General features: G+C 46.9%; 1 protein-coding gene across 1 annotated transcript in view; it reads right to left on the bottom strand.

The window, feature by feature from the left end:
• Nucleotides 1-805: 805 nt before the first annotated feature.
• The window catches only part of znf407 (zinc finger protein 407), a 168,170-nt gene continuing 142,024 nt past the window's right edge, over nucleotides 806-26,951 (bottom strand). Inside the window, exon 9 of the mRNA XM_036539569.1 lies at nucleotides 806-2,348. Within this exon, the coding sequence (XP_036395462.1) occupies nucleotides 1,453-2,348 (896 nt within the window). The 3' untranslated portion in view covers nucleotides 806-1,452. The remainder of the gene's footprint in view (nucleotides 2,349-26,951) is intronic.

Here is a 26,951-nt window from a genome sequence, read left to right as displayed (position 1 = left end):
GTGGTACAATAAGCCAAAATAATGGCATTCCATGACATAAAGATACACAAAATAATTGTCTTGCTCAGAAAAAAAGTTAAGAGAAGAAGATATATTTATTTAGGAAGAGGTCTTTAATAATTCTTATTGAAAAACAGCATTCAGTGACACACCACCCCGAAACTCACACTACTCAACAATATGCTTTGCAGTCATCACTGAGGTCAAATAAGCCTTCTATTTCAAATTTTCAATCATATTTTCTATATGAGAAAAATAACTAAACTCACAGAATCATACACACTGAGCATTTTGCACCATACAGCAATGTTTTTTTTTCTTCAAATAAAAGAACATCAAAATATTGCTGTGAAGCTATACCTTATTATTTGGGGATGATCCACCAGGACCTCTCCGGGAGGTGTTTTGAAACACACCTTTTTGATTTGGGGAAATTAGGAGTTTGTTTTCCTGAGTTTAGCGTGCTATACATGAGCTTTATGAATAAAGCTAGCCATTAGCTGCCGCTTTCCCGGAGATATGTTACAAAAAAAAAAAATAATAATAACAGTCAATGAAAAGAGCAAACAAACCACACAGCCAACTGACAAACAAACAGATCCACTTTCAATATGGAGAAAGACGTTTTCAGTTAAAAAGGTTCAACTGGTCTATGAAAATGAACCAAAGCACATGTGCTTTCCAAGTCAATAACACACTAGATAATGACTATAACAAACAGAACAAAAATCTGACATGGTACATCCTATAGTTATACTGTTTTGATTTCTTAAAAAATCCAAAGCAAACCTGTATTTCTGCAGCTAATGGTAAAACCATGCATCTCTACATGTAGATATTCAAGTGATTATTCTTGCATTGGTAGCATCCTGATATGCTTGTAAACCAAATTATCAGCTAATTCCTAATCGTTCCTTTCGCGAATATGGTCATTTCCCTGTGTAATTGTCTAATTTTTTCAAGTTCTGCCATACCACAGAAATTAAAGTTAGCCTGAGTTATTCATCAAAGAAGCAATTAAATACGGGGGAAAAATAGCCTGGAGATACCATCAAAAGTAGAATCCAACACGATTGCATAACATACTGCGGGAGAATAAAGACCAGAGCGAAAACATGGCGCTTCAAGGAAACCTGGGGCTGTTCTCTGAAAAATGATCAGCAGTTCAACTAATCATTACCATTTAATATGTGCATCTAATTGAAGCTTGAGATTCATGTGTGTTTTCAAGAATAAAGGTCGATAATTATTTGAAAAGGAATTGCAGGGAAAACATTTAGCTGGATGTATGTACCATACGCTAGATCTACTGCTCTTAAAAGCCTGCTATACAAAGGCTTGGGGACCACCAATCAAGCACTTTTCCTGTGTTGTGTCTTCTCATAGAACTGCCCTAGTTTCCTTTTGAGTGCAAACTTGAGGTCTTCAGACTATCCGTCTTGGGCATCTCCTTCACTGCTCCATTACGGGGTCCTGACAGGAGGTTTCAGAGTACACCACCAGCCCTTCCAGAGGCTGCTCTGAGCCGTCTCCACCCTCCGCCCCCTCGCCGCCCGGGGCGTACACCGCCCCCTCCACCTGCAGCGTGGCGTGGTCCAGCTCCGTCACGATGTAGTGCGTCCCCTCGTCGTTCACGATCACCTGGGTCAGGCCCTCCTTCATCATCAGCTGGCTGGCGGCGAACTGCAGCACCTCCTCCTCCACCTGGGTCACCATGCCTTCCTGCACCACCTCGCCGTACGAGCCCTCCCCCTCCACCTCCACCTGCTCCACCTCCCCCGCCACCTCGGCGGCCACCTCCGCCCCGTCGCCCTGCACCTGGAGCTCTCCCACCTCCTGCTGCCCCCGCCCGTCGCCCCCCAGCTCGGTGACCGCGGTGAGGAGCGCGTCCAGGGCGCTGGAGGACTCAGGGACGGTGCCCCCAGGGGCCTCGGTCGCCACCTCCGGCCTGCTGATCACCGGCCCCATCTCCCCGGACTCCACCAGCACAAAGCCGGCCGACAGGGGGTGGGGGGTGCCGGCCACGCCCCTGCCCGGGGCCGGGGCGGAGGCGGCGATGACCTGCCCGTCCTCCGTGATGTGCAGCACCTCGGCCACCTGGCCACCCATGGCCAGCGTCTGCAGCGTGGCGGCGGCCGATTCCTCCAGCGCGCTGTCGATGGCGTACTCCTCGCCGTAGCCCTGGATGATGATGACCTGCTGCACGGCCTCCCCGCCCACCTCCTCCTCTCCGCCGTCCCCGGGGGCCCGCTCGGGCGACGCCTCCTCCGCCGCGAACGCCGTCTCCGCCTCCACGAAGGCCGCGCCCTGGCCCTTCAGACGGCACTCGAACGACTTGGACACGATTCCTGAAAGAGACACACACAGAGAAAGAGGAGTGAACACAAACATGTAAAAGAAGCCATGCGCGGGCGAAAGTGGGACAGCTTGGCAGGTACACCTGTTTATTTTGGAACAGCTGCTTTCAGGGCGCCGGAGAGACAGGAATGCTGCGAATGGTTTACAGGGCACCGCTGCGTGTGAACGTCTGCGTCTGATGGACTTCCAGGAAGGAGATTCATCAGGACAGCCTCACGTCACTCCGTGATAAAGGGCCCTCTCAACATTCACTTGGACACCATCCACTGAAATGTAGGTACGGTGACTCTTCCCATCAATAACTAGTCATAATACTGCGCTCCCATTTCATACTTCCTTGATACGTGACACAGTTTCTATTACGATGGAAATTTTACAAAAATGAAGTAAAATGGGGAAAAAAAATTCATTGAAAGAATGGGCAGAATAACACTTTTGTGACTGACCACTGGAATACACGTGAGATGCATTACACCACAAACACGTAATTTACATACAAACATTATCTTACACCAGAATGAGATTAGAGGAGGCAGGCAGCTTCATACAGTAGACATGGATCCAGACACATTCTTCTCAGGTCAGAGAGGGTGAGACAGGAGTAAACAATGGCTATGTTTCCATTACCCCAGCTGCGCGTGAAGGCACACAAATGTGCATGCACTGAGCGCATCGCCTCCCTGCCCTCTTGGGCGAGTCGGATTTAGGAAGCTGATACTCCCCCAGTTAAATGCGGACAACGGCTGACACTTTGTCAGCGCCGCAGGAGGCTACCTGAGCATAGGGGAGCCTGCCCAATTTGCATAATGTACACGAACACCTGTAAATCAAGCGCCGTCGCCCGCTAACCAAAGCAATGACAGAGTGTGGAATAAAATTAGCAGCACAACGTCCAGGCGAAAATGCAGCTCTTTAAAAGGGAGCCCTAATTCCCTTTTGAGAACACGCGATAACACCCCCACTATGGCTTAGTCTGTCTGCTGCAGGCTTTCTGCTGTCCAGCTACCGCAACATTGTAATGCCCCACACCTTCTCCCGGTGGCCGAAATTAAGGGCCAGACCTAGGCAGGGGAGATGATTTCAGGTCCGGACACTTATCACCTCCTTTCTCTCTATCTCTCTTTTTTTATTATTCAGCAATTTAATAACTTCAAGTGCTGTCAGGGGCTGCTATGAAAAATAGCCCCCATAAAACGTAACGGCTTCAATCACATTCGCCCGCCATTCCCGCCTTAATGAATTCATGCTGAAATATGCAGGAATTCAGGAGCCATTAGAAGTATCGTGAATCTGTGATTTAATAGAATTTTTTTTTTTTTAATGTTTGCCATGGAGATGGCCGAGGCTGAGTGACATATTAAAATATTTTAACCCTATTAGGAGAGGGGACATGGTGGCCCCGTCACACCCACGCACGCCGCCGATAAATCCTATAAGATTTAAATGCCATTTACATTTTATTGTGTAGGCAACCACACAGATTTATAGGCCCTGTAACACATATAATACCGGCGATACATCTCAATCTCTGCCACCGTCCCGGCCCTTTACGCTCTTTTTCTTTCCATCATGGGATTGACCGCTGACATTTTCAGAAAAATGATTAACAAACGGATCAAAAAACAGTTGCGAGAGGAAAAAAAAAAAAGGAAAATCATAACCGAGTGACACTGATGGGCAAAGGCGTGATCAGAGGTGAGCGTTAGATGCGCGTGGAATGGTCAGCTGGCAGCGGGCTCATTTGCTGCTGCCGGTGATGGTGCTGCTCTTACCCTCCTCTCGTGAGCGGCATGCGAGCGTCAGCAACAGAACGCGAAAACACGCCCTGCTTTCTGCGCGCGCTCAATGGGAGCCTCATCTCTTTCCCACCCCCCATTCTTTTCGCCCAGAGGTTAAGCTGGTGTGATATGAAGTGAGCAGTGAACATATGATGCTAACAGAAGTTGATAACTATTCTTTTCTCTGTAGGGGTGTGTGGGGGGGAGGGGGTGTCAAAACAACAACAGCAACGGCATAATTCAAAAGTCACAACACAAACACGCATGATGCTCAGCTTTTCAACTGCGTTTAGGTTCCTTTCATGTGTGCTACTACATGAATCTAATGAATAGGAAATACAACACCCAAAGACCATTTTTAATCATGTGTCTATATGAGCAAAACAAATGATTTTTATCACTTCCGCTGTCATAAATGAAATTTTCTATGTGCATTGTAGAGTCTATCGTTTTTATGTATATGTTGCATAATATGTTGCATATGGTGCATCTGCATATGTCGTACAGATGCGTTAAACAACATATGCATAAAATTACATGCATGAAAGTAGAAGATCATTTATAATTTAAGGTAGCTATGGCAGGCAATGAATCAGAAGTACAAATGCACAAATGGATAAATAAATATTCACGAAATGAACTGCTCTGAAGCACTGTAAGAGTACCGCGCATCACGGAGGTAAATTCAAATTCATGCTTAAGCAATTGAGTTGTAAAGCAATTATTTCTCGTTTTGATGAGGGACGTCAGTGTTCTGCAGGAACAAAAGCTGGCAGACCTCCGATAGTGCTAATTGATGCCTCCCATGTCTCCCTACCAACGGAATGCGACTGAGGTGTCGGGCTGATAGAAATGGTGCCAGAAATGACACCATGTCATCTCCATCACACCCATCCCAACCATAGATCCTTATTTAAACTCCACAGAGAGGGGCCCTGATTGTAGCTGGGCTGTTACATTCGGGGGTCACCTGGGGGCACACGTGCTGTGATTTACGCACATCTGGCTGTATGGTGTGGACGAGGGGGGGGGGGTTCAGTTAACCATCTGGTGTGGCCTGTTCAGTCACTGTGTGTGGTGCATTATCAATACCCATACTGTGCACCGCAGTCAGGATGCTGTAGTGGCCAGGAGTATGTGCCTCGTGCCATTTTCACCTACGAGACTGATTTAATGATGCCGGCAAATATAGGCACCTGTCTGCAAAATGGTCCCCAAAATATGAACGCGCGTATTCAAATTGTAATCGTAATATAAAAACTGAAGTCACACCCTCAGAGCGTTACCCTGTTGAAGTGACAATGTCACAGAGTGCCAGGTCTTGTTCCTCCCCTCTCCTCCCCACAGAGCGACCACACCTGGAAACCTGTGACCAGCAGATACTACCACCCTTCTCAAGTTAAAGCTATGAATGTTATTACTGTAATTTATTCTACTACTGTGATTATAATTTCCATTACATTCACACCAGTGCGATGGAAGGCCCAGGCCCAAGGTCCTCACCCCCCCCCCCCCACACACACACACACATCTACAGTAGCAGGAACTTGGATTTCAAAGTCTCCACAAACAGGCAAAGACATACCCTCCCTCCAGAATTATTTCCACTAATTATTCTTCATTCATCTATCCAGTGACGTTTAAGAGTCCCCAGGTTAGGATGTTTAATTGTAGAGCATACTTCAAAGGGTTTGCGCAAAATCAATGTGCCAGAAAATGGTGTGTTCATACTGCTTTGCAGGAGAACACTTGAAGGATACAGTGTATATATATATTGTGTGCAACTTCACCCAGTGGGTGTCAAGCAATTTGTTTAAAGGCTCAAGCCACAGATCGGGAGACACTGAAGAAGAAAAAAAAAAAGTGCAATAAAAATTCATGGAATCTGCCGGAGAGAAAGAAGTGATGCTCCGGGAGGGTCAGGGGTCAGGGGTCACGCAGTTCTGAGACGAGACAGTGCATTTTCATGCATGGCGTAGCGGATAAACCTTGTCTTGTTGTTGCGCGGGAAAGGGGAGGAGGGGGCGGGTGCACACACGTTCAGGCCCCGTCCTTACGTGTCACCTCTGTCGGGGGGGGGGGTCATCACTCTTTCCTCTGTCCGCTCACCGTCTGGCTGCCAGAGCGACCTGCACTCCCCCGGTTACAGGCAAGCATCCCTTTGTTTCCACTTCCCGTCTTAAATTCGCCAGGGGGACAAGGTGTAAATATGAATGTGCGGATTGTCTTCTTTGCTTTTATTCGCCGAGTCCTTATTGAGCCTAATAAGATTAGTCTTAGTCTTCCACAAAGGAGCTCAAACCATAGACAGGAGCCAAGGCGTTCTTAAGATACCCAGCTCCCAGCGATTATTTGTCATGTGGAAAAAAAATAACATGTTGTATGTTTTCCCGGTGGTGACATAATGCGCTGGAGTGAAATCCGAGCTGAGATGTGTCATGGTGATTATCGGGAGCCGACTGTGTTTTCATTAAAAACAGCCAGTCTCCCTCATGGAAAGGTTAGTAACACACGTCTTTGTTGGGCTTCCAGGTCAATCTCGACCCTGTCCCAACCCGGACAGAAAACGCACCGCACCCCATTCAGATGGATTACCAAAGGAAGAAAGTATGCACCAAATAAAAATTCCTCAAATGTACGAAAATAAATGCTCCTCTAGAGTATATTTTACTACAAACACAATACTCAAACTATGAAGGAAATAGCAACCCATAGAAATGCTGAGCATATTGATTGATGTCACACAAGTCAGAAGTCTAAGTGACTTGTTTATGTATAATGGAGAGAGGCAGCTTTGGGGTGTGCAGACCACAGGCCTGGGGTAGTTATGATTCCCCCGATCCAGCCAACAAGGTGACATGATGGTGGTCTGCTCTGCACCGTGTCTGACCTCCGCTCCCCTTCTCACTCCCACTGCCAACACTGCTAGGCCCAGCAGCGTAGCGGGAAGCCAGGCAGTCCCATATCAGAGGAAGCCAGCAGTGGCGGTTCATGCTTGAAGCCGCCTAAAAGGGCTCCCCCTGGAGGCCACACCCAGTGAGCATGCGCACGCAGGGGGACCCCCTCCGCATACGGGCATGTGGAACTGTCATCTCTCTCTCTCGCTTCTCCTCCCCACCCCGTCTTCTCTCACTCTGTCCGTCTCACAGCCGGGCGCCGCGCGCTCACACACGCGTGAGTCCGAGGGGCTGTGAGCACTCAGCTGCCCCGCTTTTACAGCACCCCCCTGACCGACAGCAGACCAGTTCATTTTCCGATTAAAACAAATCCCATTGACTGCAACCCTACTTCGCTTTCTTTGATGTTTTCTGACGGCCACGCAGTCCCGGAAGCAGAGCGAGTCTTGCGTAGTGGTGTGTGCGTCTGGCTGCTTTCTGAGCCCGGGGCGCACGAGCCCCCCGGCAGAATCCGCAGACTGGGAAAGAACCTCCTTTTTATGGGGCACCACTCAGTAGCAATTACCGCGCACCGAGCTAATGTTGCATATCTTATTTATTTACTAATGCTGCCCTCCCCGTATGAGAATCCCATTCGACCAGGATGATCCAGTTCTTAAAAATGCTTAATCCTTGCGAGTGAAGCACTTGTAGAGGTTTGAGATGGGCCGTCCTCTCAAAAGCACCGGTCATCACAAGCAATCGATCCTTTTATCAACGGTTATTATAAGTGCAGTATGCCGTGTCACTACAAAATGACGCAACAAAAACTCAATTAAAGATAATAAGCAAGGCTAAACATTGGATGAATCTTTGGAATGTTGTGTAGCCTCAGTCACGCTGCCCAGAGACAAACGCATAGCAAGGCTCTAGCAGGAAATGGGAAAAGAACAACAAATGTAAGCCCTTCAAGAGGAGCGATTTGCGAATGCCGTTTCGTGTTTTGGAAGAAAAGCACCACAGCGCTCGTTTGAAGATCAGACAACAGCTGGATCTTCTCTGTAAACCGCCGCGACATCAAAGGATTGTTCGCGCTTATCTCTCTTTTGTATCGAACAACTTGTACTACATTTGAGCGTTGCCTTTCGAGAGATTTTCCCTCAAAAGTACCGACTCTTCTGCCGTGCAAGAGAAGAGAACCGGTTTCATCAGCGCAAAGCTAAAGCAGGCCTTCATTCTTATTTTTTATTCGCCCTTTTCATTAGTGTTACTGGTGTCCGGCTTAAGTCATGTGCCCTGCTCAAAATGTTAAAACATGCTTCAGATGGCTCTTTCACCCATTTATGAACAAACCCCATGCCTATTTATTGTTAATTTCCATTAAATTATACATTGGATCTACAAAAGGTGACATTTCAGCTCAAGTGGGTTTAACGCTTTCCCCAGGTTTATCCCTGTGTGAATCCAAACAGCATTACCCCTGATTAATTTGAATGTAAATTTAGCCAAGATTAAAAATAAAAGGAAGAGATGACAAAACTTCACGGGCCCCACAGTCGCAGGTCTGGCGCGTGCAGACGCAGGCGTCTCATTGGCTGGAGGTGCAGAGGGAAACAATGGGGATCGACAGCGCCGTGACGCCTTCATTAGCGGGATTCTGTTATGAACGCTCAGAGACGTGGAAATATCAAAGGGGACGCGTCTCGCCACGAGGGCCGCCTGGCCATCAGGACGGCTCTTAATTCACATTCTTGTTGGTTTTTAAAAATCTGATCTTCATTAAGATGTAACACCTGTAGAGAGGAAGAGACAGAGAGAGACAGGGGGAGAGAGAGAGAGAGAGAAATGACAAAGGGAGGGGAGAGGTCAGAGAAGAAAATGAGCAGGCCCGAAGCACCTTGTGGAAAAGGGGGGGTGGGGGGGGTGCTGATTAATATCACCATGGTTACAATTAACACTGAATGCTTTGTATAATGCGAGCTAGGAATTCTGACTCAATACTGAGAATCACTTTGTGTCTTTGTTCTCAAAAGTCTCATAAATCTGCAGCATCCATAAGCAAACACCAAACTGCAAATTGCTATTGGAACTATGTGGTCCACACCGGGCTCCTCGTAAGACCAGTAACCAAAAAAAAAGAATAAATGAATGAATGAATGAATGAATACTTCCATCAGGGGAAACACACGCATGCTGTGTCCCTTTTCATTAGGGCTGTGTGTAAACTCTGGCTGGGAGACCTCAAAGTGAAGACACAGTTATTGATCAGACGGATCAATCGCCTCCCCGGTGAATATGTTTTAAGTGCTGGCATCACGCGTGTAATGCACCATCAGGAGAGCTGTCACGCAGCACTTACAATCAATTAAAGAAAATTAGCCCCTTAACCCTGACGCGCTGAGGCATTGCAGGGCTTCTAGACGCCAGTGCTGATGCGGGCCGGGGAGGGGGAGGGGGAGGGGGAGGGGGAGGGGGTGGGGGTGGGTTGGGCGTGGGAGGGGAGGGGAGGGAAGGGGAGGGGGGTGGTGGGCGGACCAGCAGGGATTGCGTCACCCAAACAGCTGGAGCTATCGAAACAAAACGCGCCACCAACGTGGATAACAACATCTGGAATGGCACCTGACGACAAACCTCTGCAACCTTTTTTTTTTTAAAAAGAGAGGGCAACAGCAAAAAAAGCAAAAAAAAAAAAAAAACACCAACGATGAAATTAATTAAAGACATAAATAACTACATAACATATGATGCAAGAAATGGAGAGACCGGCCTTATGTTTTTTTTCCCCATTAAAGCTCAGCACAAAACATTGCTTTTAATGTTTTATGTAAAAGAAAAAAAAAGCTGTTGTGAATGTGAGACCATAATTCCTGGCGAATTGAGACTTTTATTACACAAACAGGCATGGACTGCTCACTCTCCGCTGCCCTTGGTGACTCCACATTCAGGCTCTCTGCCCCTCCACCAAGGCAAAGAGCTGTGATACATCTAGCTTCTAACGCAATGGGATATTTGATGTAATATTTCTACACATTAAATATTGATTATTGTTATTACTGGGAGCAAATGTGTGCTTTAAATCAGGCTGTTCGGGGAACCAAGGCCGAGCGTTGGCCTCGAACCCTTTCACAGCCTGGACTGACCGTACCTGCGTGGTCTGCCGGGTAAGGCTGGCCTTTAAAGGACACTGACGCTGTTCTCTGAAATATTATCATCCGTTTACCATATGGTAGCCAATGAACATGCAAATCTGCATGGAAGTGGAAGTCATTGTGGAGCTTTCTGGTGGTAATCAATAAGTATGTGTAAATGGAAGCCCCATGGAAAGTTAAATGTACTGTACAAATGTACTGGCCAATGGCCCTTCAGGGCTTATGGATGAATGTGTTATTTAGGGGACACTGCCACACTTTTGGCAGGGTCTGTAGGCCACAGTACTAAACTGCAGGTGTAGGGAGGTGCAATGGGGTCCCCAGGAGCCACCCCCCCCAAATACACTCCTTATCTTCACCTGGAGTGGGACTTGCATCCTACTTGATCTGGCAAACCAGAGACTCATGTCACAGACACCATAGATTCATATTTCATAAAAAGGGGAGGGGGGGGCAAACCTAGACTGAAACACAGGTCCAACTCCCATGCAACAAAAACCAGGGATGAAATAATCCTACTAAAACAACTGAGGAAGATTTTATACATGTATGGGTTAGTTAGGGAAAGAGCATAGTATGGCACAAAAACTACACACATGCACACACACACACACACACGCACGCGCTTACACAGGACCAAAGAAATCCCTAGGTGGTGCACTGAACACCTTCAGAAAAGACACCCGATGCCCTCCGCTTGGAAAGAACACCCCCCTGATGAAAGGCACCCCGGCCTTCCCCTCCCTGTCCCCCCGCTGCTGCCACAGGGCGATCACTGCACCAATTACCAGAGCAGAACAAACTCAGCTCATCTACTCCCCTCAGGGACTCCGGCACATAAAAGCCTCTGCGAGAATATGCCCTGTGAGAAGGCCCTCCTTGGCAGCACAAAGGGCCACAGCATTGCATGCATCCCCGGTCAAACGACCGCGGAGGCTGCCAGTCAAAACATACGCCCGTTCCTGCAGAAATAACCGCTGATAAGAAGCAAAATGGCTACTGGCCAGCCATGTCCAGGCATTTTTCCTCTCTAATATGAATGTATCACGGGGGCGGTGTTGTGAGAGGGGATGCAGACGGGGGAGATCTGCCGAGGCGGATGAATAACTCACTCTCGACCTGGACGGAATACGGTAGCGCTCTTTAACAGGTGTATCTCGCGGGCGAACGGCGGCGCGGATCTTTAACCTCCGGTGTTACAGCACCTTAGCTGTGCTCCTCCGTGTTACCCGGCTGATGAATATTTCATGAGACATGAATGTGTGGCTGGAGGGAGCGAGAGGAGGGGCATCTCCTTACAGCCTCCCGGCAATGTCTTATCAAAGGAGGGTACACGTGTCCACAACACCTGAGAAATTAAGGGCTCCGGTGTATTCGGTTTCGGCCTGTATCTGATATACTGACCTGAACCACACTGTAAGCAGGCAGTGCTTCACTACTCAGATTCACTGTAAAGTGCTTAACAGTCTCATTTTCAACACATTTATGCAAAGAGCACACCAGCAAAATATGTTAAGGTGAAAGGAACCTCAACACCGTCTTCAGATTTAAGCAGAGGGCACATCACGATAGGAGCAAATGGAGGACGGTGTGTGCCTTTCAGAACTTCCCAGAATGGCCACCTCTGCTGTGTCGAGGGAAATGGGCTGATGTGAACAGCTGTGGGTGGCGCTTCCATAATATACTGTAGCAGGGCCCTGCGCTGTGTATAGCCGTGTCATGATGCGGTGATGAACTGACTGAGGTCCTGTGGTTTTATGGCTTGGGAATGTGTTCTCTCCTCAGACATAGGACATCTGGTGAGATAGGATCTGTCGGGCTGCTAGAAACACTGGCTGGGGTAGTAATCCACTTCTTCTTTTACTGTGCAGTAAATAGCTTTTACATGCAGCCTCTATATATATACTGCAGCCCCTATGTATGCGTGTGTAGTATATATAATATAACTTGACACTAATGTTATATTGTAAGGAACAGCCTACTATTTGAAAATTAACACATTATATCCAGAAAAATGTTAGGATGGACATATCAACCACATGCCAAGCGCCTGGCCTTCGCAGGGTTTCTCAACAAATTCCCGATGCCTTCAAACAAAAGTTCAATAGCAACGGTATGGGCGGTAGTGACACGTTTTGAAGTGCAGTGCACACCCCTCAGCTTCAAGCCTCCCGCACATATATCTCCAAACGGCTACCTCAACCTAGAGGCCAAAATATGTACAACCAAAAAGCAGGCACTGTGTCACTTCATAGTTTGATGGGGATACTGTAGAGGAAGTTCTCGCTAATTACAATTTCATATTTCGTCCTCTGATATCTGAAATGATCTTTCTGACAAATTATATAATTTAAAATAAAATTTCAGCAGACAGTCAGAGCTCTTTTTAACTCAGATGAGCGATAATTTGCAAAGAGAACACACTGTCCATGTTCAAACCCAATTTGGTGGCACTTAAAAAAATATGCGAGAGCAAAGGTGGCTCTGTGTAATATTGCGAACATTCAGTATATACCGTTATGTACTGAAGAGGAATTAAAATTGTAAAAGAAAAAAAATGTGGCTTTCATTTTATCAGACACCATGTACAACATGCCGAAAACATAATCTGTTCCCTAGTCATGGAACACCGCTGAATGGCTCGTTGACCAGCAGACACGCGAACATCATTGTGAATTTAAAATCTGTCCATCTGCATGAATCCTCCTGCGACGAAAAAATAAATAAATATATAAACAAAACGATACAATCTCATTCTGTTTGCTTTATTACCAGTGGCTGTCAGAAACAATAAGGATTACAGCAAAATTAGACCCATTAATAATTGGTTTGACTGAGTGAACAAGGACAGCCTCAGTTTCAACGGACAAAGTGAAGTATTTCTGGAAATGCTGCTGATAATTTAGCAAAAAAGAGCTCAGCGTGAATGTGCTCAACATAAATATGCTTGGGGTGAATGCGTATGCGTGTGCTGTGTCGTTACTTTCTCTTCCACTTTCCGTGCAAATCCTGGGAGTTTGACAGATTCCACTTTTGGGACAAATCGGCCGTTTGATGTTGAGTTATTTAGTTTAGGGCGTCGAGGAGAGAGGCGGCAACAGAGAAATTTCATCCGGTTACCATGGGAATCCGTACATTCCTTCGTAAGCGCTTGTGAGAATTTCCCGGAGTCTTGAAATGAGCGAGGTGAGCAGCGATTGGGAGGGAAGCTCTGGATCTCGCAAACATGTAAACAGACTCTCCCGTTGCGCGCTTTGCACCGCGCGTCTCATTTAGGCTGTCAGCTGCTTGGGTCTACACATCTTCCAGTCAGGAAAAAATAAATAATAATAATAATAAAAAAAAAAAAACTTCTTACATTCAGGGTTCAGAGGTTACATGGCAGGCAAATACTCTCTGGAGTTCAGCTCCTCATTGGGCTGTAAATATCATTGCGAACGCACACATTATTTTGTTATTGTTTCACTGTAATCAGTCTGAAGCCATTTGAAGAGGCTCCAGTGTGCAGAAAGTGTCAGCACCAATATTGGATCGTGAATCTGGCGGAAGGAAACATGGAGGGACCAATGAAACGCAACAGAAGAAGCGAAGCCTGACAAAACGCTTGTGTGCCATTCGAATTGGCCCGTTTTATTTTTCACTGCCTGTGGTACACTTCTACTACTTCCTATCAGTTCCACCACACTCAGTAAATGCTCGAACTGCATTGCGGGCTAATGTGTGCATACATACTGAGTTGGGGCTCAATCCTCTTTCTGGAGAACTGCGGGGACTCACCCCCTTACCAACAAATTCTAACATGAGATTGTCTGCAGTGCCAATGGCAGATGAAGTCCAATAGTCTTGCCGCGGAGCAAATTTAAGCTAGCTGGACTTCGACTCCCATCAGCACCTCTGTTAAACACCGTGTGACACGTTGCCCCCAAGGGCTGAAGCCCAGGTCATGAAATCCGCTTTGTATTGCCAGTATTTTTACATGCAATGTCAGTTACTGATCCTGGCATATTTAATAAGGTGCTGCCATCTTGTCAGATATGCTCAAGGACAAGGCCAAAAAAACAAACAAACCTCCTGCGTCCCCCAAAGCACCTTTGTTTTCATCTATAGCCCCCATTGCAGCCCAGGATTTTGACATGCAGAACTCCCTGGTCAGAAGCTGAGCACTACTGCTTCCATAACACTCCTGTCCAGAAGGGTGATCCTACCGCCAGGATGAAAGATTACGAAATATCCATCAATGACTAGGCCCTGGTCTACTTCTCTACAGCTGCAGTGACCTGCTAGCTGCACAGAATCAGTGGTCTGTATCCCTTAGCTTATGCAGAGTTAAGGAGGGGATGTCACAGAGGCCCTTGAGTAGGACAGACAGCACACAGGCGCATACACACACTCACACACACACTGACACACACACATACACACACACACACGCACACACAAGAACACACACACGCATATGCACAGCTCCCGAGTCCCTGAGGTTAAACAGGCACACCGCTCCTCAGAGAGCTCTGGCGGGTCTAGTCCCGGGGACAAACGCGGCTTCTAGCTCAGCCGCGATTTTATAGTCCATAATTCATGGGCGGGTGGGTGTTTACACAGCGCAGAAAATACGCCACCCAATGTACACAGCGGCTCCGTGCCCACCCTGCCAACAGAACACAAAGCTGTCCGTCACGCCGGCGAGGACCTGCCACACGGGCTATGGGAATTCACTTTTTCTTTTAACAGCCGACGGCCCGCCATCGGCTCATATCGACCGAGGGGGACGGCTTGTTGGCTCATCGTTTTCCCCCCCACTTTAAAACTTAACGTTGCCGTTAAGAGGGTTGGCATCCGCAAACGGGGAAGTCGATTGGCTCTGAATTACAATACCGTCGTGAGTAATTCGTTCAGAGAATATGCGCATCCGGGGTGGGTGGGGGTCTGTAAACCTTGCGCACTTTAAAAAAAAAAGCGAGCCCCCTCTTTAGCTGTCGGCAGTGAGCACTCCTCTGAGATAACAAATGGAGCCGTCAGAGGGATGCTGAGGAACCGTGTGCCCCCTCCCATTTAAAAATCCCTCCATCAAATCCCTTGAGCTGTAACTTTGATTACTTCAGTCATTAGCCGTGTCAGATTGCTATATGGATTAACTGGTCAGGCCTGGGTTTTGAAGTTAATTAGTCCCCTCTCCCTCTCTCTTTCCTGATTTGTTGATTAATTATGGTTATTTAGTTAGGCAAAGAGATGTTAATTATTAATCAAAATGAAATTATCCAGTGTAATTAACCAAAAAAGTTGTAATTTCCCCATCACTGTGTTTATAGTCATGTAGGAGCCGTTTCTTGGCAGAATTAAAGGGGGTACACAACAGGCCATCTCTACGGATGTGGTGATGGTGATGGAAATATGGTGCTCCTTATCGAAGTACAGTGAAGCAATGCATGCTGGGAGGTAATCATGACTAGCTTTTCCTCCCAAGGACTCACTGTCAAAACCATTGTAGCAAATTCTCAAATGAATAAACTCTAAATAATGGGGTAAACACATTCTAATTGAAATGTGTTACTGTGACTGTTGTGACAGCGAACCGCGACCCTGACACGGTGACGGCGGGGGTGACATGCACAAGAGATGACGCAAACCTCGGTAAACGCGACTCTGAATCCAGAGAGAAAACAATAAAAGAATGAACATTTACAGGGAAAAAAAACGCACAATCAGAAAAGGCATTCGGGGCTTCGGCAGGCTTTGGAAAGACCGCTGCTCCTTCAAAAACTGCGACGGCATTTTTAGCTGTTTACAGACGATTAAAAGCACGCCGGGCGTCAGCCCTGGACGCAGGGAGAGCAGAGAGCTGAAGGGATTAATCAAGCACATCAGATGTCCTGGAGCTTACCTTGCGAACACGCACTCCAACACACATCTGTTTATATTACCTCCAGATCATCCTGACAATATTTATTCTCTATTTACCTAAACGAGGCAATACGGCGGTATTTATCACTCGGATATGGCTAAATATAGCGTTTTCTGAGCGCTCTCTGTGCCTTAGTGGGAGGTTTCTCTCTAATCTCCATCTTTGAGCTGACAAGCCGGAGAATTCCTAATGAATGCCTCTTTTCATCTGTACGTCTGTGTGTATTTGACAGTATAAATATTTAGCAATATTGGAGTCAGCTTGTGATTTTGCCCAGATGGACTGATTGATGCCTTGGCCCTTGACGCTGCCAAAGATGTTCCAGAGAGTTATATAAGCCATTCCTTTTCTCTCGCGTTCCCTCGCTTCCGTCCTGAATGCAGAGAGGTAGCGGCGAGCTCCAGGCCCGGTTCGGTGAGGGGGCAGGAGCGCCTCATCAGGCAGGAATGACATGTAGAGGGCCGCTGCTCGGACCGCTAGCGCCGGTGCGCTGTCTTTGAAATCCAGGGCGGCCGGGTGACTGAGGGATGGGCGTTGAGGAGCAAGGGGCCTAAAACGGCTGATTGTCAGAGGAATACAGAGGCACCTGATCCGTGACTACTGTGCGCCGCGATCAAAGCGATTCACACACAGCCGTCATCCAAACGCGCGAACAAACACCAGCCAACACCCCTCCGCCTCTCTCTCGCTCCTCTCTCACTCACCCCACACTCTCAGGCAGTATAGTTTGGTTTATATATACGTGCGAGCGTGCGGCTAAACTGAACCCCCTTTCCTGAAGCACCCCCCCCCCCCCCCACAAATTATTCACGTTGTCATGTGCATTAAACGGCTGTCAGTGGCTCTGTGGGCGCGCAGCTGCGCTTTGTGATCTCGGTCACATGATGAGGTCCACCCATACTGTGACTGGAGGCCTGCACAGCGGCTGCGGGCCCGGCCCCGCCGACACGGCGATTCACCCGCTCGCGTTATGCGCATTCTCCCAGCGAGGCCCCGGCTTCCCCCCGCCCACCCCTTGCATTGTTCGCGGCCATACAGTACCGCTCCGCGGGGCCGCCCGATGACAGATTGAAATAGCAAAGCGAATGGCATGCCGTAAACTCGTAAAAGCGCTCAGGTCTGATCTCAAAGATAGCGCCGCGGTCCTAGAAACACGCAGAAACCCCCCGCACCCCCCCCCACAACCCGCGGGGGAGACGGGGGGGACAGTCCCATCACGATTCCTCCCCCAACCCCCCCCCCCCCCCCGTTTTTTTGTCATCCGTTTAAAAAGCATTTCACTCCACATTTCTCACGTTCTCCTTCTCCGTCAAGACTGTGACAAGATGGAAGAGATAATCGGGTTTATCATAATCACCAAAAAAGCGAGGCACGCCACACTGAATCTGCACGGGCAAATACGTAAATATATAAATAAATAAATGGGTGCATAATCCTAGCCCGGGGGGATGCGGGGCGCTCAAACAAAAACCACAGGTGAATGTGAACGACGCGCCAGCAAATGTAGAAAGACTGTGAGCATGGATTAGGCTTCATTGGGAGATGATTTGTGTGTTTGTAGTGGCCCAGCCAACAGGTCTGAGATGGATTAACAAAACACTATTAACATTATTACACGCTATCTTTAAAACCAGCCATCGAGGTTTTTTCACGACGTGCAACAGTAGTGAGTCTGGTATTTTGTAGGAAAAGATGGAAATGAAACATCCTTCAGTTTGATTAGTGATATTAAACAAGGGTCTTTCTCTGTTCTCGTGCATTTTTTATGTGAATCTCACCGATCGCTGTACTTGTGAGGGTTAGTGGTACAGATAAAAAAAAAAAAGTTACACTTGGTTAAATCTTATACGCAGCATCAAGGACAAAGCCCACTTCTACTAGACTGAATATGGGCCTTTGTCGTTTTCAAGCTTTGGGCCCAAAAACAAATTGTGAGCAGTCAGCACAAGATTACACCGACACCAGCGTAAACATTCAGTTTTTATAAAATCAATGTGGCATGTGCTGTTGGTGCAACATTATTTACAGAAAAGAGCACTGATGAAATAGAGGGCAACACTGCAATGTGTATAAATTACTCAAATGTCATTCAAATAATTACAAAAAAATAATAATTAAAACAGGGACAGGCACAGGCTAGAAAAAAAAATAACTGTGATAAACAGTCTGGTTAATGACCGAAACTAAAGGAAAAAGGCAAAACAAACTACAAAAAACCTATTTGAACTTGTTTAAGATATATTAATCGCGTAATTGTCTCTCTCAAATGTGCACTCAGTGTAATGAAATTTCCAAGTTTAATTTAGAAAAAAGGGAAATATCTGTCCGTTTTTTCGCCCGTGCTTTTTAAAATTGCATTTAAACTTTGAGAGGCATAATTCGTCTTGAATGCCCCTAATACCATTCTCCCAAAATTAGACAGAGCTTTACCACTGCCTCTTCAGCTAGCGATCTTTTATTAGAATTAGCATTCAAATGTGATTGTTTCAAGTACGCCATTGTGCCTGTTATAATTCCAGTCAAAATATAAATCGCTGAATTATTTATGCATATTTTTTTTAATACCAACTACAGTGTCTTCCATCTCCTACAAAGCAGCACTTAAAGATTCCTTTAATTCCTCCTCGGTTTGAGCCACATTGATATTTACATGTTCTTTAATGAGGATAATTTGTCTTGTCCCTGTTCTCATTAATGAATTAATTTCTCTACTTCTTTTTATTAGGCTGCCAGCTGCCTCCTAACCTTGTTTCACAAAGCCGTCCTGAAGCCTCCAAACTTCAGACATTGAGCTCTGCTATGCAGCTACATCTTCTTTATGGAAGGAAACAGACGCGCTTGTGAACAAAGACATGCCCTGATGCAATCCCGTACAAGCACACACGCAGAAAGTCATCGTGTGCAGTAGAAGATTTGATAAATGATGATATAAACCCTCCCTAGAAGAAATCACAGTAGCCAATGATGATGAAAAAAGGAACAGTTTTTTACCTTTATCTACTAATGGCCCCGGAAAAATAAACTTCAGCTTCAAATCTGGCCTGGCTTTTTGGTGGAATTACACCAGAATTACGCTTACCAAAACAGAAAGGTGCAACAGAAGCAAACAAGTTAGGGTATTGCCAGTTATTAACAGCAACGGGCATCCACAAAATAATGTTGCCAAACAGAGACAATTGAACTAGAGGAGACAGCTAATGTCCTCTGGCTCGCTTTATTGACCAAATACAGAGTAATACCCCCTTCTGGCACAATCTAATGGCTCCACGCCCTCTCTCCCTCTCTCCTGCCTTCTTATATATTGCACAGATCTCTCTGCCAGGTTGCACTGCCACCCTTGCTGTCTCTCCCAGCTCGGGTGCCCTCACTGTGCAGGGAGTGGGAACATAGTTCTTTTGTTCCTCTGTAGCCCTGACGACACACCGAAGATAATGTATCCATAAATAAGCACTGCACAAGAATATGAGAGCAGTACTTATAAACAACAAGCCTCCTACCCCTGCTCAGTTCACTCTTAATTAACACCCTTTCACATACACACACACACACGCCCATACGCACACACACACACACGCACGCGCGCACACACACACACACACACACACACACACACACAGACATTTCACCTGTTTTGATCCACGGTTAACATTACAGTATGACTAGGCAATGACGGGGAAAATTTAAAGAAAATCGATTCTTTTAAAAAATATATCACCAGGAAAAAAACTGTAGCTCTGTGTGGCAAAATGGTGGGATTCACTGCATAATTGTAGCACACTGGGCTATGAATTATGTCAGTCTCCACAGCCAATTTCTACTGCAGCAAAGGTGAATAACAATTGAAACATCCAAGCATCCAACAGGTGAAGAGTGCCCATCTCTCTTTAGTGGACAGATGAATATCACTTCCTGTAATGACATGAAATAGCCTGCAATTAGAATGGGAATTATAAGGCAAAAAACTACATTTACTAAGAGAATCAAAATATTTCTAATACAAGAAAGAAAACAAAATTACATGTTTGCATTTTAAATCCCACAGGTTGTTTCTAAAAGTGTGCTCATAACACACCTCCACACTCCAGCTCAACAGCTGGAGTGTCTTAAAACTCATACTGCTCCTCTGTCTGTGTAGTTCTGTGCTCCTAATTGCACTGGTCATATGTGTAATCCATTATCAGTTAACACACACCATGGAGATGCATTATGATACTCACATAGCAGACACCCTTATCCTGTTATATGAAAAGTATCCATTCATACAGCTGTATATTCATTGAAGCACTTGAGGAAAGGTATTTTGGTCTAAGGTAAAACACCTGGAATTAGATCCTGGCACCCAGTTACTGATCCAGTTCCCCACCTGCTCCCCCACCGTGTCTCCCCACTCTGCACACCGCACCACCACGGATGACCTAGAGGGGGAGCTCCCTCCAGCTTGGCGGCTGCGAGCCTCTCCTCCGCTTTAGGTCTTCCGTCTTCAGAGGATTAGGTCATTAACTTTTTATTAACTTTCATCGCTTGTCATTTCTGCACAATGCCACAACGGTGGGATTCCATCTCGAAGCCTTCAGGGACACCCGAGCCCACTCGCTGAAAAGACGAAACCCCAGGGAAAGGGCTTGATTGGATGTGTGAAGCGTTTAGCACTCAGGCTCATCGGGGCCAGCTGCTTGGCATGTGCTTGGCGCGTCCAACCACATGCTTTCCCAGGGTTTCACTGACAGATAACCCTTTCCTCGATAACATACGGTGCAACACATTGAAAGGTGGCGATGTGCTCTACTTGTTACATGCTAGCAGCAAGAGTAGGTGTTGATCATTTTCATGAGAGATGCCTCAGCCTTCTTGAGACGCATAAGAAGCTGTAGGTCTACCCGCCCCACGGTGCTGATGGGAAAACCTCAGTGTTGCCGTCGGCAGCGCCATGTCCGCGCCGCGCGCTCGGCCGTGAGGGACGCGCAACCCGCAGAGGCACGGCTATGAAACTCCATATCAAATCAATGATCGGAGGGAGGCAGGAAGGCGCCAGGACCACAAAAAGTTCTCAATGTCGGGTCAACGGCGGCGGGAAAAAATAGCCAGGGTCAAGGTTGGGGGATTCCACTTCCTCTACGGCCGCGCAGTGGAAATGAAGCAGCCAGCTTTACGAAATGTGGAGGAAAACAGCCAGCCATTTTGCAAACGGGGGCTCCGGTTCACAGTGACGTTTCGGTTTCTTTTGTAAATGCTGCACACAGTTGAAACACACATTGTTTCAACTAACTATCGACCATAAACAGTGCTTATATAACAAAAAATACAGCAAAGTATGATATGTATGAGGCATATTTTTTATACATTTTACAATTTGCCCTACACAAGTTTGTTATTTTCAAGCAGTTCATAATCATAATAGTAATAATACTATACAATAGTATAATAGTAATAATACTATATCCCTTCACATGGCGAATAACCCAAGGAGACAGTGTAAAGACTCCATGTAGCTTTGAATATTTCAGGGACTACACCGCATTGTGCTCAGAAGACAACTTTACGCAGGTGCATTAAGGATTAAATCGAGCATGATATACACAGCCTGAGCTGTTCTGTGACACTTGACGTCCATGCAAATACAGTAGAAACCTGAAACCTACTGTATTTATTCATTGTGTAGGTATACATTTACAAAAGCACTGCAGATTTATTGTGTGAATTGCACCCCCCCCCCCCCCCCACACACACACACACACACACACACACACAAACACACACAAATACATACATATATATATATATATATATATATATATATATATGGCTGTATGCAGGAGCGCCTCTGTGAAGGGGTGATTTGACCTGCCAACCTTCAGTTGTTCATACAAGCTCTCTGTCAGCTTTTCTGTGGCGTGTGTTTACCCTGAGAGAAGAGGCTGTTGACTCGCCTGTCAGTGTCAGATCCAGCTGCTGCTCCATCAGCGCCCTCCATTTCGGGAACGGGAGAGAGAAATAGCAGGCAGAGCGACCCCGCGCAATCTACTCTGATGCGCTTTCATTCTGTCTCCCTTCACCCGGCTCTAACAGTATTTAGACACCGCGGCTACAACAGCCCGACGAGGCACAGAAGGGGGGGGGGGGGGCGAAGCAGTGAAAAACAGGGTTAAAAAACTTTCAAGATATTTTCTGCAGCCACCGTATTAAACCCAACCGATAGGAACTACACTCCTTCCTGGAATTACAGATATTATCTACTGAATAAAAAATGTAAAAAATAAAGAGAGAAGCTAATCTGTACATGTATGTAGACATATATAATAATTCTCCGTCCTATTTCATTTTCAGGAGACAGATGGCTCGCCGGCCACTGCAAACATCTTTATTTCTATTATTATTCCTATCTGGCTGGAATTATTGCGCTGTCCCCTTTTTCTGAAAGGTAGTTTGGGGATGTGTCCGACGCCAGCTCCTGCCTCCGCTCTCCGCACTCCGCTTCAGCCGAAGGGGGCAGCTATTATTATTGACATCATTTGTCTGAATCATTACTCGCCACCTTGGTTCGGCAAACACTATGGAGATGGCGCGGTGACAAATGGCCGCGAGACTCTCCCCGGCTTGGGCCTCTTCCTTATCTGTCCCCTCGCCACCGTCGGGCCCGTCTTTCAGAGCCTTCCCCAATCCCCAAAAGGGACAGGGGTGTCTATTTGTTTTCTGCTAGGTTACCACTCCGTCTATTGTTGTTTGCACTAAGGGGGACAAATTCAATTCATTGTCGGGGGAAGGCGGAGGAACAGAGGCGGCGGAGAGGGGAAGACATTTCCCCAGGAGGGAACGCAGGGAAGCGAAGACGCCGGGAAAAAAGATGCTGAACACGGACTAACGCGGGGGGGAAGCAGTGGGGTGACTGAGAAAGGGAGGCGCGCATTTATCTGGGTGCGGGTTTTCAGATTCCCAGCCTTCTAGAACAATCCTTCACAGGTCGGGTTTTATGAAGCCATTGCCGCGCAGGTGCTGAGCAGATCCCCTGATCTTTACGGCGCGCGGACCGGCTGATATAGCAGGCGCAGCGTGTAGGGTGAGCGCTCCAGATGTTTAATGATGGGTGGATCTGTGCAGCATCATGCCCTATTGCATGACCACTGAGGTACCTGAGAGAGAGAGATGGGATGACTGCTTCTCCATCTGAAAAGATTAAGCAGGTAATAACCAGGAACTCACGCCAGGACCCCTCAGTCTGTATCTAGGCCCTACGCTCAATATAAGATATTTTCAGATCCAACACTCTCACAGTTATTCTGACAGTTATTCTGATCTTTCAACTCCATGAATAAAAAAACATGGCAAAACAGCACCGTTAATTTATTATCTCTCTAAATCATTCTGACATGTTTTAAAGAGCCTGATGGAATCTGTCTAATTCATATTCTCACTGTCCAAATTTTCCCTAATTTTCGCTCTCTTTCGCTCTTTTTATTACGTCCTGAGTAAAATGAGTCAGTGAGCACACGCCGTTTCTGGCACTTACTTCGCAATGCGCTCTTTCAATCCTTCATGCCTCCGAGCGCTTTCAAATGCAGCTCTGACTCTTTCACTCCACAGGCAACTGCGGGGTTCTGACTAGTGATGGGCTCTGTTTCTTCCCCCTCTTCAATTAAGCCAATAAAGCCAGGGTGCTGAAAGCAGATGCTGTTTTTGATGGACAGCCTCAATCTTCGAGCATAGTAGGCCTAAATGCTAATTTTAATTTCAACGACACTGTGTAACGTGTCAAACAGTTTTTTTTTTTTTTTTTTTAACTAGCAAGTGTAACAGAAATTTGTTGGTGTGTGTGTGGGTGGGTGGGTGTTGGGGGAGGTGGGGGGTTGTTTTAGTGAAGCCAGGGCCTAGTACAGCAGTCAAAATAAGACTCATAAAAACTGAAATTTTTTGGTCAACAAACAAGCCCGTGGTGACTGCATATCCAGCCATGTAACGAAGATGGCTCACAAAGCGGACGGCCTCCTTGATTATTTTCTCATCCAGTTCCTACAAAATGCCCGAAAAAAAAACAGCAGGAATCTCAGAGTGAACTTGCTCGCTTGGCACAGGCAGTGAAAGCAATCGCTCTCTGATCGCCCTACTTTTGCATGGAGGGCCCCTGGAGAGAGCGGTGAACTTGGCTCTGAAGCCTGGGCTTTTTTTTTTTCCTCCCAGCATTCCCCATGGCTCTCCTGTGTATGGATTCGGGATCTCGGGAAGCGGAGTCATGCTCCGCTCTGATAGTCGCTGGCCCCGCTGTGAGTGAACACGCCGGAGCATCTCAGAGGGAGGGAGAGGGAGAGGAGAGAGCCCGAGACCCCACCCCGCCACCCCCTTCACGTGACCTCCATCCCTCAGCTGTCTCTCCCTCATGTCTTCACTGCATTCATGTTTATTTAAATACAAATACCATCTCAGTCAGCCCTGGCAATGAGCAGGCCTTTATTTATTTATTTGCAACCCTGCTTGTCTTTTCTGTGGGCGATCGACTTTTCAAAGTCGTTTATTTTCCTCGGAAGCTCGCGAAAGTCAGCCGAGCCCCTCCTGCCCCGGCCCCCTTTTCCTGAGTCCCTGAGGACACGGCCATTATTACTGCACAGAAGTATCTGACACCACAACCCCAGACCACCCTCTACACTCCCCCCCACCCCCGCTGCAGGGTGTCTCACTGCAGCAGGATCAACCCGCGTCCCTGTGGGATGCTGTGGGCAGTCCGGGTGCCCCCTCCCCCTCCCTTCTCTTTTTGCAATTTTCCACCACCCTAGTTGCATATGTTACAGCAACATTACAGCCACGCTCACCCTGATACCTGACTGTCCTTCACTTTAATGCGTTTTTGTTGTGTTTTCCCTGTCTTAACAAATTAATCTGCATCGGAGCAGAACCCTGCTATTTCCCAACTCTGTTATGGCAATACAATAAATCCCTCCCCCACCCCACACAAAACAGGCAAAAAGAAACGGGATGAATTCATATTCCTACACTGTAAATCGGAACAGAAAAACCGCTGTAAAAAATTAATGTCCGCGGTTTGTTGGGAATGGTAATTAGGCGTAGAGAAACAGAAATGAATGTGAATGTCGGACTGGAACTGCGCAGGCCCCCAATAAGCTGACTTCTCTTTTTTATTTTAAATTTTCAACTTTATCCAAAAAAAAAAAAAACATACTAATAAAAACCCTGCGGATCCCCATGCATACTGCCATATGAACTGTCACATTAATAACACTATGCTCATATTCAAATTTTCTGTCTAAAGCTAAAGAAAGATTGAGCGCCCTGCTGTTGCGAGGCCAAGATTGAAGATGTGTCTCATTGATGCTGTTAAAAGTTTATGAAAATAGATGAATTCTCAAATGCCATTGGCTGCTTGACTCCAACTCCCTGCAGTCCTGTAAGAAATTGGTCTTTTAATCAAAATGACTGAATGCCACAAGGTTGGATCGGGGGATTTCAGCAAAAGGGGGTGCAACGTGTCATACTTCTGTTCCAAACTACAGATATGCATGCTCGTGCAAGTGCACCCTGAGCCACAGCAAAGTGGAATTATATTGTTCTTGGGGGACTATTAGGGTGTCAACTTCAGTTCGCCATATTCAAATTTGATACATTCCATAAATATGAAACATACGGCGGAGAATATCTATGCATGGTGTTTAACATAACAGCTGTTGACTTTGTCAGATATTTAAACCAAGAGCCGCAGTGAGACGTACGCAGATCAGCAGATTGTTTATCAACAAAGCCAAGGCTCTGTGTTCACGTGAGGGCACATTACTCTGCGGTGTTAGCACAGCGTTTGCTCTGTCAAAGCCGGAGTTACGTCTCCACTCCTGGCAAAGTGACGCTGAATCTCTCAGCCCGTCTGTGAGGGTGCAGCTCAGCTGAGCCGCTACAAAGTTGGGCCTCTTCCTATCAGCAACTGAAGGGTGTGACGTACATTGATCAATGCTCTGAATTGTTTTACTATATTTAAGATCTTATATGGTCCAGTGGGTGGGTAAGTCCAGCAAGATCCAGAGGAATCCTGATTTTGAAGTTCACATTGTGTCACAGGGTGAGAGAGCGCATTTCCTTAGCTGGTCTAACATAGTTGGGTGTGCCAGGTCACAGAGAACCTCTCTGTGGCTTCAAATAGATATAGCTAAACACTATAGAGACATATATAAGTGCACACTAACCAGCAGGTGCATACATGGAGATATGGACACATTCAGCACGGTCTGTCAGTCAGCTGACAGCTGAATGCCCCCACCCAGCGCTCCACAGACAGTGCCGTGTCTAAGGCTCCTGTCTATAACTGCAACAGTCTACGGAGGTCCTGGAAAGAGTCCACGGAGGTCTTGGAAAACCTGACCTGCCCTTGGTCTGTCCATAGCACAGGTCCCCTCTCCAACGAGCTTTAAGTCCAAACCCCATGGGAGGCATTGCTCTTGCGTCCCTGATCGATGGCTCACCTAAAACGCTTCTGTCAGTGCACAGCTGCATAAATACATAATGCGTACAATGTAAGCCATTTCAGTCGCTCTGCTAAACAAACACATACTGTAAAAATCATTACGCTGAACGGCTGGGGCCAGCGCAAAGCTGTGGCAATAAATGAATGATGGACAACATCTGCATGACTTATCAGTATGTTCTACACATGGTTATAACAGGGAAAGGACCGGTGCTTTTAGAGGAAACTGGTCAGCCCCACGCTTTTGCCCCTGTGTGTGTCTATAGGTGAGGCCTGCTGTGCTCAGGGCTGTCAGGGAGAGCGCAGGCTTCCTCTCCGTAGGCTCCCGGGGTGTTAAACGGATTGGAGCACATGACAGAACGCACTCTCTCTCTCTCCCTCTCTCTCTCTCTCTCTCTCCCCCTCTCTCTCAGGCAGCTGCCGCTGCTTTGA

Source organism: Megalops cyprinoides, chromosome 10, assembly GCF_013368585.1.
Source record: "Megalops cyprinoides isolate fMegCyp1 chromosome 10, fMegCyp1.pri, whole genome shotgun sequence".
NCBI lineage: Eukaryota > Metazoa > Chordata > Actinopteri > Elopiformes > Megalopidae > Megalops > Megalops cyprinoides.
Note: the sequence above shows the minus strand (reverse complement) of the source record. Positions and strands in the feature narration are given on the sequence as shown.